Here is a 13575-nt window from a genome sequence, read left to right on the forward strand (position 1 = left end):
CTGAAGAAGCTTCTCGGATGAGAGGTGAAACGTCTTCAAGCAACTTAAAGAAGTCCAGACGCTTTTCTTTGCAAGCTCCTTTGACTACGATGATCTGGATGACTGAGAACCTTCACAGACAACATTTGGCAACAAAGTCAGACAAGGCAAAAAGCACCAAACCGATTCATTGCGTGGCATCGGCCTCCTCTCGCCGTCGCCTTTCAAGTCACTGTTTCCAAAGGTTTTGCTGACAGTGCAGTTTGGTTCTGAATACCAAATAAACTGACGAGAATAAGCACCGCAGTCATTTTTGCAAACACGTTGCTTTTCTTGAGATCGAATGATGGACAGACACTTGTGCGTGGTCTGGAAAACAAAATATGTCACTCAGAGATGCTGCTGGAAATGCTGATCTCTCTTTGGCTTGACAGTTGCACATGCTGACATCATACAGTTATATAGGTACAGTCACGTAACCGGCTGCCTCATATTCAGTGTTTAAATCTGTGCATTGCAAATCCTCTCTAAACCAGGAAACAAAACACAGGCACATGACATTACTGTGAAAGGAAAAGTTACACGTTAAGTTACGCACACACACACACGAAGCAATGATGAATAAGTGCTCAGTTGACTTGTATACATGACACTGAAGCACACCGCGTCCCCATTTGTCCGTCCACCGCTGCATCTCTGCTTCAGAGAGGCCGCTGACTAACTGATTATGTAACGTTGAGTTATGTAAGTTAGAAGCAAGCTCAGAGGAACTTCACAAACAACCGCCCACTTGCGCAAACTCTTTCTTTTTCTTTTAATCCTCTAATTTCTAACATGATTGAGTTTTCCAAAAGCTTTCAGTTTTTTTTGACATTATTTCCATGTTTTGGATGCAACTGTTACTACTGCAGCCATTGCCAAATACTGACACGATCAAAGGCTTTGTTTGCTTTCTATTTTTATCATATTTTCTGTTGCATATGTTTTATTTTGATAGGAGTGATAGCAGTTGCAACAGATGGCCTCGTTTAGTCAGGTTATTTACACTCATGACAGAGCAGAGGTGAGGGTCCCGTTAAAGCCGCAGCCTGTCCATACTCTGATTTACTAAAAGGATTTTTTTTTTATACATACGCTGCATGATTTGTGTTTTACTGTCAGTGTAGATGTGAGCTTTGTTTTGTTCTTTTCATCAATTAAAAAAAAAAACAGCAGAACATCATCAGATGACGCATTCAGTGCTTTAAAATGTGTTGTATTTGTGTGTTAATGATGAAAACGCATTGGTCTTTGTTGTTGTAATACATTGGTATGTGTTTTGGTTTTTCTGTGTGTTTGCACCAGGTCTGGCTGTAGGTTTGGGTATTGGAGCTCTAGCAGAATTCGCCAAGAAGAGCATCAGACAAAACGGCGCAGAAGGTAACACTCAGAAATGCGCACACGCACACGCACACACACGCCTAAGTGGCTCGAGCAGTGAGCGGGATTTACACGTTACAGCTAAGAAATGGATGAAAACCTCACCGTTTGCTTTTAAAACACTGGCATATTTATTCATTTTTTACATGACACTTGTTCTTAACAGTAGTATACACAGAAAAAAATCTTAGTAATGTTGTGGTGAGGACTCCTCACGGTGCGTTTGTTTTTGGTTTATGGTAACAACATGCAGAGATTTTGCAGCAGCATTCCTATGAATTGCCCTCAGCACCAATCCCTCTTGCATGTTATTACATGTTGCACACTTCAATTAGGCCATCTCCCTTACAGCCTGCCCCCTAAACAGACGTCCCTGCTCTGCTTCGTCAACCTGCTAATCCTGATACACAGGCTAAGCTGAAACAGAGCGTACAGGCGTAAATCTGTGGCACTTATGCATCTGTTTGTTGCTATTTATTTTTGTGTGCGCTTTAATCCCAGGCACACACTGAACGTGTGTATGTGTGTGAGTGTGTGTGTGTGTGTGTGTGTAATCTTCATTAAAGCCTCTGAAGGCAGCTTCAGATGTACCAGAGCGTACTACCTGATGACCTACTGACACACGTACACAGTCACACCCCTCACACATTGGTACAGTCAGATCCACAGCGCTGCATCCCATTTACCACAGAAGTCGGATACTGGAGCTGCGAGTAACATCACTCCCAAGATATGCATGTTCTAGCAGTAAAGCTGGAAAAGCAAGATAGGCATTCATGCTAAGGATGACTATCTTGATAAGGCTAGTCACATGCATCACTAGCAGGACTGCTCAACTCTTCTTTTTTAGTTTTTTGTTTTTACGCACTGCCAGTGTTCTGCATATAGCTTATATAGTAAGTCACAAATACACAACAGTAGTCCTGCAAATTGCAAATACGGGGTAGGCTTAAATGTAAGGACTCTCTAAAAATTGTCCATAATTCCTAAATGTTGCACAAAATATTTCTCTTAAATCCTTGAATTAAAACGTTTGTCCTTCAGTCAAATCCTTGTTGCCTTATTTTAAAATAATTGTGTTGCTGCATAGAAGAAAAACAGTAAATGTGACACAAGAGCTTGTGAACCTGACTGTGCACACAAGACCACAGACCAGTCTTGACAAAACTTTGCAGAAACATTGCCTACTTCATATAAATGTGAGTGCCCACATCTGTATGGCGTATACAAATCCCACAATCGTATATATTTGTAGAATTGACAGTTTAATTGGGCACGACGACCTTACGACTACTATCACGGTGGCCACTTTTGTTGATGTTTAGTTTCTGCACGGCCTACATTTGTTACACTGTGTATTTTAATGGTCAGTGCAAATTTTTTAATCTTTCTGGAGCAGATTATCAATCAAGTTATCAAAATAAGCCTCAATAAAAATGTTCAAAGGCTAAAAAAAAAATAGCAGAGGAGATCAGACAACTATGTGGGGATAAGTTTAAATTCAAAATATGTGTCACATGACCAAACAGGCACTTCAGGTGCAAAATCTGTCTGTATGGAAAAAAGCAAATACATACAAATACTTAATGAAATCTGTGAAACGTTTTATGTAATCACAATTAAGAAAAGTAAGTATGATTTTACAGTTATTGTTTATTGGCCTGCTGATTGGATAAAACACTTAACATGCATAACAAAATGCACTACATGCAAATGTAATACTACTTTTTGTCTTCAGGTGAAAACAGGAAAGCAGTTCTGGACTCGAGCCCTTTCCTGTCCGAGGCCAACGCTGAGCGCATTGTCAGAACTCTGTGCAAAGTCAGAGGAGCTGCATTAAAGTTGGGACAGATGCTCAGCATTCAAGGTGAGAGACGGACATAGTCGCATTGAAATTTAGATTTTTTTTTTAAAGTTTTCTGCTGGTGAATAAAAAGCATTCCTTACCCTGGATTATGTGAAGGGAAACGCTCTATATAAAATCACAGTTTTCAGGCTGATTATTGTGGTGCAGGTTAGCTTGACCGTGTGCTGTAGTAGCTGAGAACTTGTAAACTGACTAAGAGTTGGTATAGAGGACTTTTTGGTGAGCTTGTTTGTTTTTGTTTAGTTTTTTTTGCTGTCTTTATACTGCGGCTCTGTGTTGGCTCTAACCTGCATTTAGGTCAGTGCTTGTACACAAACAGATAATCCGAGAGCGAGGCCAGCGGCAGTAAACAAAACAACCAGTGAGTTAATGAAGCCGTGTCAGGTAACAGCAGTAAACCCGTCATCACAGCTTTGTTTAGCTCTGTTGCTACCTCTGCCCAACCTTGATTTGGTGACCTTTTCCTTTGGTATTCGTGCCATCTTTGCCTGAACAGTGCAGTGCAGTAAATATAATAAGCCATGAAGACGGTAGCAGGAGAGAGGAAGGCAGCGGCTTCAAAAAAGACCAGGTCAGTCCACTGTGCTGAGACCTGTTGAGCAGTGTTACCATGTCTCTCAAGTGGTGACAAACTGCAGTTTCGAAGTGTGGCTGGGTCAGGGGTTAATGTAATATTCTGTGGGTGGACACACACAATCTCTCTGCTCTTTTCACAGAAAATGTAAAAAGCTGAAATGGAAACGATGATGATAATAATAATAATAATAATAATAATAATAATAATAATAATAATAGTAGTCTGCGGTTGACTATATGCAGAGGATAGAAATCCCTGCAGTCTTTGTCCTCTGCTGACATTTATCTGCCATGGCGGGAATGCAGTGCTGGGCAGATGACTGTCTGTTCAGCCATTGTGCTCTTTTAGCACAGCACTCAAAACGGTGTTAACCTCGAGAGGTCTGAAACTGTTAATAAAGTCTTTAATCCTGGTTACATATATCTTCTGCAGCGCCGGCCAAAGCCAACATTAGACACTGGCAATCTATCAGTTTACACAGCGAGTCTGATTTAACTCGCTGATTATGATTATGATGTGGTTTATTGTACTCAAGCAGTAAAATCAGGCAATTATTATGAGTATTAAAGCTTGATTGCTGTATGTGCTCTTTAGAAGAAGAAGAAGAAAGTGTACTTTATTGGTCCCCGTGGGGAAAATCGCTCCCTGCCCCTTTATGTAGTATCTACAATTTTCAGTCCCATTAAACAAAGTACTAAACTGTACTTTTACTACACATTTTAGTAGGAAACTACACAGCAATTTAATCTACACATTATATCGATGTGTCTGGCTTAATTGTTTATGATAAATTGCTGAGTAATTGCACAATTACATTTGTGCTGTTACTCTATATTCCGACTGCTCTCACACTCACACTGTGATTTTTCCTTTTGACAGCTCAGCTTGTGTTTATAAGCGGACCCACAGCTTCACAATCAGCTAGCAAACCGTTGCCTTTGATCATTAACTCATGTCTGTAAAGTTAAGTTGACTCAGTTTTTCGTCTCTAAGCTGCAAGTATAAATAAAGCACGTCTGATAAGAACAGGTGACCCATAAGCCAGTCAGCCGAAAACGGCATTTTTCAGTCTGTATTTGATGCACGTTTCTCTCAGATTTCTCACAACCGGCTGCACTTAAATCAACGAGAGTCCTCTGACTGTAGCGAGGCATATCCACATATTCAGTTCTGCACTACAGTCACTAAGAGCAGGATCTGTGTTTGTGCACTGGCCTGTGAGAGAGCGGGAGAGCTGCCCCTCACACACTGGCTCAGAGAGAGAGAGAGAAAGTTTTTTTGCATCACGCAGTGTCTAAATGTTACTTTGATCTTTGATGATTAGGCCCTGGTGCCTGTTTCGTACATGTTTCAGCACCCACTCCTGTGTGTCGTTCATGTTTTTTGGGGGGTTTTCTAAAGTAATGGTGCCGCTCAGGTTGCGTTATGCAACGCAATATGGCAGTGAAAAAATAAGCAAATGGGTTTGCTGATGTTATCACGCTGACCTTATTTAACAAGAGTTGAACTTGGGGTCATTCTTTATGCTCAATGATTGCTCAAAGTTGTGGGTAGAGGAGCATGTTTTGATTTTTTTTTTTTTCATTGGTTTGTTTTTTAGCTTTTATGAGGGGAATGGCAGGTAAAATGTTTGAGAACCACTTAACGTAAGTAGAGATCTCAAGATGTTTTTATGTTTCAGATGACGCTTTCATCAATCCTCATCTTGCCAAGATTTTTGAGCGTGTGAGACAGAGTGCTGACTTCATGCCAATCAAACAAATGACAGTAAGACTGATAGTTATGCCATTTCCTCAGCAACTTATATTTTATTTAATGATTTAAGTTGTATTACATTGTGATTCTTGCCCCTGGCTGTTTTGAAAGACTTTTTTTTCCAGTGATGCTAAAATCCTACTTGCTCTTGTCTGTCTGCAGAAAGCACTGAATAATGATTTGGGCCCAAACTGGAGGGACAAGCTGGAAATGTTTGAGGAGCGCCCTTTTGCGGCAGCGTCCATCGGGCAGGTTCACCTTGCACGGATGAAGGATGGCAGGGAGGTGGCCATGAAAATACAGGTTAGGATAAAAACATGTGACACTGCGTCCTCGTGTTGTCAACACTCGCTTAAACTTGCATGCATACAGGAAACGCATAATCTGATTATCAGATGGATGCGTTTCCTTACAGAGGAACATGTGAGCCAGTTATCTCATGCTTTTACTGAATAAAATAGATTTATTGCTGTGCTAACTGTTTATAGTAAATATGATTGTGTGATCAAATTAAACAAAGTGTTTGAAAGTTTTTCTCTCTGTCTGTTGTCTTCAGTATCCTGGTGTGGCTCAGAGTATCAACAGTGATGTCAACAATTTGATGACGGTGCTGAATATGAGCAATGCTCTGCCTGAAGGTGTGTACACACACACACACACACACACACACACACACACAGCATCCTCTTCATCTCCCTGTGTCTGCTTCTCTCTACCTGTTTCTGAGTTACTGTTTCCACGACTAGTCCCAATGTTTTTGTCCTGTTTTGTTTGTGTCTGTAGGTCTGTTTCCAGAGCACCTGATAGATGTCATGAGAAAAGAGCTAGCCCTGGAGTGTGACTATATTAGAGAAGCCCAGTGTGCAAGGAAGTTCAGGTATTATGCAGCAAATGTTGTTGTAATCTGAAAGCCAAGCTTGAGAAATATTTTTTCCTTTAATTAAATTACTAAAGAAAATAATTTTTAGCTCATATGGCCAAAGGATTCATGAGCTCATGCTATGGCAATTTACAAGAATTGCTTTTCCTGGGGCATTGCTCAGATTTTAGTGATCACCTAATAGGTCTTCACCCAGATTGTGGTCAAATTTGAGGTTCTGAGTGGATTTGAATTTCTACTAATTTAGCAATACACCCGACCAATGAAAAACTTATCACTTTGTTTCCATATTTCATAAACATATCTTAAATCCTGGATTTCTAAAACTCAGTCTATGCAAACCTGATTAAACCTTTAAGAAATAAAAGGTGTAGGGTCTAGCTGTCATGAATTCACGTGCAGGAATCTGAGCCTAATGCTATATTACACTGGAAATGGGAAATCAGAAATCTTGAATTCTGGGTCATGATCAGCCCCTCAAGTGGAACTTGCCACTTACAAAAGTCTGAGAAGTCCCACCAACCCCAACTGCGCGATTCAAGCAGGATAAATGGCAGTAAAGCTGCAGAAGTTGTATTTGTGACTCTCTAATTCAGCGAGGCACAGAGAACCGACCAGGCTGCAGCATTGCATTGTGCTCCAGGTATTGTTAGTGATGGCGCCACCTGGCTTCAGAGCAAAACAGAGCCTGTATTCGTACTCACTGGAACACAGTCACCTCGTGTGTGACAGTCATTCCCAGCTCCAAGATCTGACTTCCAAGTTAAAAGGAAGGCTGCATTAATCTATGTGCTGGGATAAAGTGGACCGTAGACCTAACTGTCATGCCAGTGACAGCACACTATCGTACTCGACAGAATCCCTGATGCACTGATCGAGTATTTGAGCTCACATCATGGCTCGATTCTCCTTTCTGTTCTTTCTCCGCACTGTGCGGTCTGCTCTCCGTCACCCCTGAAACACTCGGGTTACACAGATATAGTTAGCTTATTCCACCCCCCTTTTTAAATGTCCGTTGCTTGGGTTCAAGGTCAGGCTGACTGTGATTGCTAGCCAGTTTTATATATAGACTTAACACTCTATGTGGAGTGTTGTGTTCTTAAGTTGTATTTCATGTGTTTTTGTATCTGCTCATGTCTGGCTCAGGGAGCTGTTAAAGGACCATCCGTTCTTCTACGTACCAGAGGTGATAGACGAGCTGAGCAGCCGCCATGTTCTCACTACTGAACTCGTTCCTGGATTTCCCCTGGACAAAGCCGAGAGCCTCTCTCAGGAGCTGAAGAACGAGGTACGGATGGTTACGATTACACAAGTTAGTTTGTGCAGAGGGGCTTTCTCAACTGCAGACATTCCTTTCTTAGCGGATCCCAGTTCAGTCAACACACTAAACACCACAAAAAAGCAAAAGTGAGTACAATCTGGCATGTGTTTCTTTTCAGCAGATTGAATGTATACCTTTGTCTTTTCTTTCAGATCTGCCTCAACATCTTGACTCTGTGTGTCAGAGAGCTGTTCGAGTTCAGGTACATGCAGACCGACCCAAACTGGTCCAACTTCTTCTATGATCCACAGGCGCACAGGGTGAGTTTCAGTACAACCTGTTGTGTGTTGTCATGAAGTTTGTTCAGCTGTAAATATAAGTAATATGAAGTTGGCAGTTAATGGGAAGTGGTAACTGCCGTGTGCTCCTCTAGGTGGCGCTGTTGGACTTTGGAGCCACGAGAGGATTTGATCAGTGTTTCACTGATGTCTACATAGAGGTGAGACCAGGCAGCTGCTATATAATCATCATGAATGGTGATGATGTATGCTCTTTATGGAGCTTCACTAACTTTTTCTGTGTTGATCTTCTGACTGTGGGATGTTAATCTCAGATTGTCAAGCCTTAAATGACTTTAGTAACTCTTAATGCTTCTGCATACCAAGACTTTTTGAACAATTTCTTTCATTCTCTCAACTTTGGGGGATCAGTTTGGGTTTGGCTCCTTCTGTTTCAACATGATGCTCACCAGTGCCCAAAGCAAGGTGCATACAGACATGGATGAGCGGTGTCGAAGAACTTGACTGGCCTCCACAGAGTCTTGACCTCAACCTAATAAACAACCTTTGGGACGAATTAGAGTGGAGACTGTGAGCCAGGCCTTTTCATTCAACGTCAGTGTCTGACCTCACAAATCTTTAAAAAAAGAAAAGTCAGAAATCCCATAAACACTCTTAAAGCCTTCCCAGAAGAGTTGAAACTGTTATAGCTGCAAAGGAGCCAACATCATATTAAAACGTATGGATTAAGAATGGACTGTCACTCAAGTTCATATGCATGTGGAGACAGATGAGCGAATCCTTTTGGCAGTACAGTGCAGGTGCAGCTGTAATATTTCTAGCAGTAATCCAGAGACGAGACAACATAAAGCTCCAGTAGTTGTACATCTCCCCTCAGGGTTTACGTCTTAGTTTTTTCGCTGATGTTGACATTTTGTAACTCACACTTGTACTCATTTGCCTCTGATGATTGGTGAACTCGATCTTAATGCCAAATCAGAAGGTGTTAAAAGACCCTAATTGTTCATGGCAACCCAAATCCTCGCAAGAGATTCGAATCTAAATTTGAATGAAGAAAAAGAGAGTGACATGTGCGACCTGTGTGTGTCCTGTGCAGATAATCCGTTCAGCTGCCATGGGCAACAGGGAGGGAGTACTAAAGAAATCTATCGAGATGAAGTTCCTGACCGGTTACGAGTCCAAGGTAATGATCTCTTTGAGCTTTTTCTGCCTGCTCTGCTTTACAAATGATGGCTTTGTCACTGTGGAGTAGCCATAAACAAGTAAATGAGAGTTGTAAAAGTGCACAAACATAATGTGTTAAGCATGTGTTTTGGTTTAATTTTTTTTTGTTCTTTTGGGGGTTTTTTTACATCTGTTGTCCAGGCAATGGTGAATGCCCACGTGGATGCAGTGATGATCCTCGGCGAGGCTTTTGCCTCCTCGGAGCCCTTCGACTTCGGTTCCCAGTCCACCACCGAGAGGATCCACAACCTCATCCCCGTGATGCTCAAACACCGGCTCGCCCCGCCCCCAGAGGAGACGTACTCGCTCCACCGTAAGATGGGCGGCTCGTTCCTCATCTGCTCCCGGTTGAATGCTCAGCTGCAGTGCAGGGAGATGTTCGAAATGTCGTATCAGAAGTACTGGGAAGGCCGCACGCCACCGTCTGACTCGACATAAAACCAATCTGTGTTTGGAATTATGATGGACTGGATGGGGGGGAAGGGGGCCAACAGAAAAGTGCCCATAGATACCAAAACGGAGGAAGGAAACTGTCGTCGAGCGCCAGCGTGTTGGGCATCCAATGGAAAAGACCCGCATACATATCAACACCCATCATTTTTGGTTTGAAAGAGGGAGCAGCAACATGGTGTGCGTGTTGCGTTTAAGGCCAGAAGAAAAAAAGCTGTAAGAGACAAGAGTGAAGGAGAGAAGCAGCCTTGTTTTAGGTGTAAACTGAGTGTAAAAAGGTTGAATTTGCATCTCTTGATGATTTCACGATGATTCTTGCATCTTATGTTGCTGTGTTTTGTTGAGCTTTGGGATACACTGTAAAGTTTGCTCTTTACCGTAAATGTCACAACATTGCATTGCGTTAACTAAGCTTTCATTTTAGGCCAGAATAACAATGCAGGTATTTCTGCTTCTTTAAAAAAAAAAAAAAAACACATTTAATTAGATATTATGGCTATAAATAATAGGTATTGGTCTAAAAGCAGACTGCAGATAATTACAGTCTTTTTTTTTATAAAATAAAAATAGAGATGATGAGAATTATTCAAGCATTTTGTTTAGTTTTTCTTTTTTTTCTTTTTTTTTTTAAGGGGTGACAAAGTGATATTTCTCAGCACTTACACACAAGAATGTGTGACTTTACCATATGTATATGTAGTATACAGGATCTTGTGTATTAATGCAGCCAGACAGTACTAAATGATGTTGTTTATAGCTTGTAGCTTCTAAGGGAAATTGTTTTGGGCATGAGATTAAGTCAAGCTTAATTCACAGGAGGATGAAAGTCTCTAATTTAAATAGGTTCTGTCCTCTTTTTGGGTTTTAAACAGTGTTCATATGGACTAACTAGCCAAGTTAGCATCATTGTTGCTCAAAATTTAAATTCTGTCAGACATAATTCAGATTTCCTGAATCTGAATTGTTTTTTTTCCTTATTTTCAGTCAGAAACTAACAAACCACATGGATCCATGTTGCTCTCTGCTTAGAAATGAATGTTTCCCAGAAGAAACAGGTCATAGCTCACACATCAAACACTGGACCTGAATGTTCACAAACTACCTGGATGGGAAGCGCTCGTCCTGATAACGCACAAGATCAGCTTGTGGGCTTGGCTCGCTCCCACAAGTCGGTAATCTCTCCACGCCTCCTTGGGTGAAAAATCCTCCTAACTGGTGTGTGACTGTGAAAGTTCTCTGTGATCTGCTGTGTGAATACTGTTATGATGATATGATGATATGGTGTGAAAATGGGGGGGGAGAAAAAAAACAAGGTGCCTGATGTTTCTAGCAGATGGTTTGTAGCTAGAAATCTCTACTTTATATTTCATATTAAGCATCACTGAGCAGAGGGTTTCAATTTTGTAATCGAAATGCATTCTTAACTGAACGTTGTAATAAAATATATGAAAAGAGTAAATGTTTGAGCTACTCTGGTCGGGGTGTCTCTGTGTGGGTTTATGTGTGTGTGTGGTCCCTGCTTTACGTTATCACTGTTACCCAGGCATATGTGTGTATAACCCAGATTTTGATGTGTGTTGGCCCCTCGGTTAGGTTGTAATCTGTTTTTAAAAGAGAAAACGAGTGAAAACACAGTAGAGGGAGAGAGGTCATCTTCCTTATTTAGCTACGTCTTGGCCAGCAGTGGAGGAACTGGCACAGAGCCTGGGAAATGAGAAGGCACGCTGAAATATTCAGACGATGTGAACCCGCACACTTAAAATATCCGAGCAAATAAATCATGCTGTTACCCGCGCACAGGGAGGTGAGTTGCTTTGGGGCGAGTGGGCGTCGATAGACACACTCTTTGTGATACTTTTTGTTTGGAGAAACCCAAACCTATTGCAAGTAATTTCAGTTAACCGGTGCTTTCAGTGTCAAGTGCACGAAGAACCTGATGTAATTCACTAAATATCCAGCACATGGCGCTGCCGTGTTCTCCCACAGCGACTTGACAGGTCAGCCGCTGGAGTAGAGACAACATCCTGAAGAGAAAACAAAACATAAGCAGCCTGAAGCCAGACGGATAATTATATGGAACTCAGCTGGCTGCAGGTACAATATTGCTTTATTAAAAATATCCGGTGTGCAGAGGCGGGAGAGATTACACACAGCAGCAGTGATTAAATCAGGCGCATGTACTTGACACTGAATGCTGTGTGTGTGTGTGTGTGTGTGTGTGTGCATGAGAGATTCATATAAATGCACACATGAAAGGTCATAAATTATACCTCTGACCCTGAAGCATGTATTTATTGTGTGTTAGAAAATAGTCAAACTAATTATACAACAATTAAGTATTGGTATGGAAAGCTTGATCAGGGTTTTATTTTATTAAATCTAGTCAAGTACAGTCTGCTTGTATAAACAGTACTGTGCAAAAGTCTTGAGCCACCCTTTGTTTCTGCACGTTTTGCTAAGAAAAAGGAAAATGGTTACAGTGATATAATGAAAACTAAGACCTGTTGACACTGACTTTCAGTCCAGTTCTTGTGTAATCTGGAATACCTCAGCCTTTCTCCCTGTTGCTCGAGATCACTTTAAAAATGAAAAGAAATGTTAAAAAAATTAGGAGTGCCTCAAGGCTTTCACACAATACTGTATAATCATGTTAGAAAATCTATCTGAACATCCTGTCTATCAAACTCAAAATACTTTTTAGAACTACTTTATAAACCCTGGCTGTGTGGGGTTCGTTAGGACGGGCATCCAGCATCCATGTTTGGATTAAGACGTTTTTCTAGCCCACGTAGGTGCTGTGCTTCATCCCAGTGCCATGAATGTCTGTACTGACACTCCAACTTGCTGAGCTGAAAGAGATTTGTCTCAACTGTGGCTGTGTTTACATGACACAGAGGATGGTGGGCGTGTTAGTAGGATGCCGTGGAAGAGACATCTGGTCAGAAAAAGCAAGGGGTAAGAAATCCTTATTTGGTGACCAAAATCAAGTCTGTGCACAATCAAAAAGCCAAACTGCTCTTACTGCAGGTTTACCAGGTTCCTTCAGCGTGTTTTTGCACCAGGTTTGTCCTCGTAAGTGTGGAGAAGGTCAATGACACATTTATTTTATTTTTTTTAGCAACATGGGAGTTAATTTTTATGAAGTAATCAAGACCTGCACATCTCAGCCTCTAAATCAGATAAACTAAATTACCTCATATTTGGTAAACACATTTTAACTCCTGGCCCACATACAGCAAATCTGATCTCAAGTGGGCTGAACCAGGAAAAATAATTATAATAACCTGAACAGATGATGACCAACCAAAGATACCTTTAAAAAGCGCAATTTCAACAATAATTAATTATTTAATTTTTAGTAACATTGTTAGAGCACCCCCCTTTTGGTCTGCCAAAATGCTCCCACACTGCCTAAATAATAGGCAGTGTGCAAATTGCACAAGGCGTTGCACTTCTTTTTTCCTCTAATTTGTCCAGATTTTTGGGGGTTTTTTTGAAGGACACACTACACAACATGAGTTACATGCAGTTTTCAGCTGCTCTTTGAGAATCACTACAAACATACAATTTTATGTCAGACTGTTTTATCTTTAGCATTTTTTGTAGATTCAACAAAAGAAATAGGGTCTAACTGTTTTTGCAGCAGACTTTTACTAATAAAGTGCCTAAAGGTACAACTTTAAATGAGATCTTTGCAAAATTGTCCGTTGTAAGCAGACACAGCATTGGTTCTTCCCTTGGGTTTGGTGCCTGTTTTATGCTTGAATGATTCATAGTTCAATGCTAAATGGTTTAACAATCAAACATAAAGATGAAAATGGTAAGGTACAAGGCTGGACTGAGAATAAGTGGGAGAGAAAATAA

The 13575-nt window shown here is 41.1% G+C and overlaps 1 protein-coding gene across 3 annotated transcripts in view; it reads left to right on the forward strand.

Annotated features, from left to right (window-relative positions):
• The window catches only part of LOC102197152 (atypical kinase ADCK3, mitochondrial-like), a 24869-nt gene extending 13683 nt beyond the window's left edge, over nt 1-11186 (forward strand). For all 3 annotated transcript variants that reach the window (XM_005725031.1, XM_005725033.1, XM_005725032.2), the window contains exons 7-17: nt 1324-1398; nt 3137-3265; nt 5524-5609; nt 5760-5900; nt 6154-6235; nt 6381-6474; nt 7624-7765; nt 7951-8058; nt 8172-8237; nt 9134-9220; nt 9403-11186. In XM_005725031.1, the coding sequence (XP_005725088.1) occupies nt 1324-1398; nt 3137-3265; nt 5524-5609; nt 5760-5900; nt 6154-6235; nt 6381-6474; nt 7624-7765; nt 7951-8058; nt 8172-8237; nt 9134-9220; nt 9403-9699 (1307 nt within the window). In that variant the 3' untranslated portion in view covers nt 9700-11186. The remainder of the gene's footprint in view (nt 1-1323; nt 1399-3136; nt 3266-5523; nt 5610-5759; nt 5901-6153; nt 6236-6380; nt 6475-7623; nt 7766-7950; nt 8059-8171; nt 8238-9133; nt 9221-9402) is intronic.
• Nucleotides 11187-13575: the final 2389 nt, after the last annotated feature.

The sequence above is a fragment of the Pundamilia nyererei genome, unplaced genomic scaffold, assembly GCF_000239375.1.
Source record: "Pundamilia nyererei isolate P.nyererei 1_Seehausen unplaced genomic scaffold, PunNye1.0 scaffold00013, whole genome shotgun sequence".
NCBI classification, from domain to species: Eukaryota; Metazoa; Chordata; class Actinopteri; order Cichliformes; family Cichlidae; genus Pundamilia; species Pundamilia nyererei.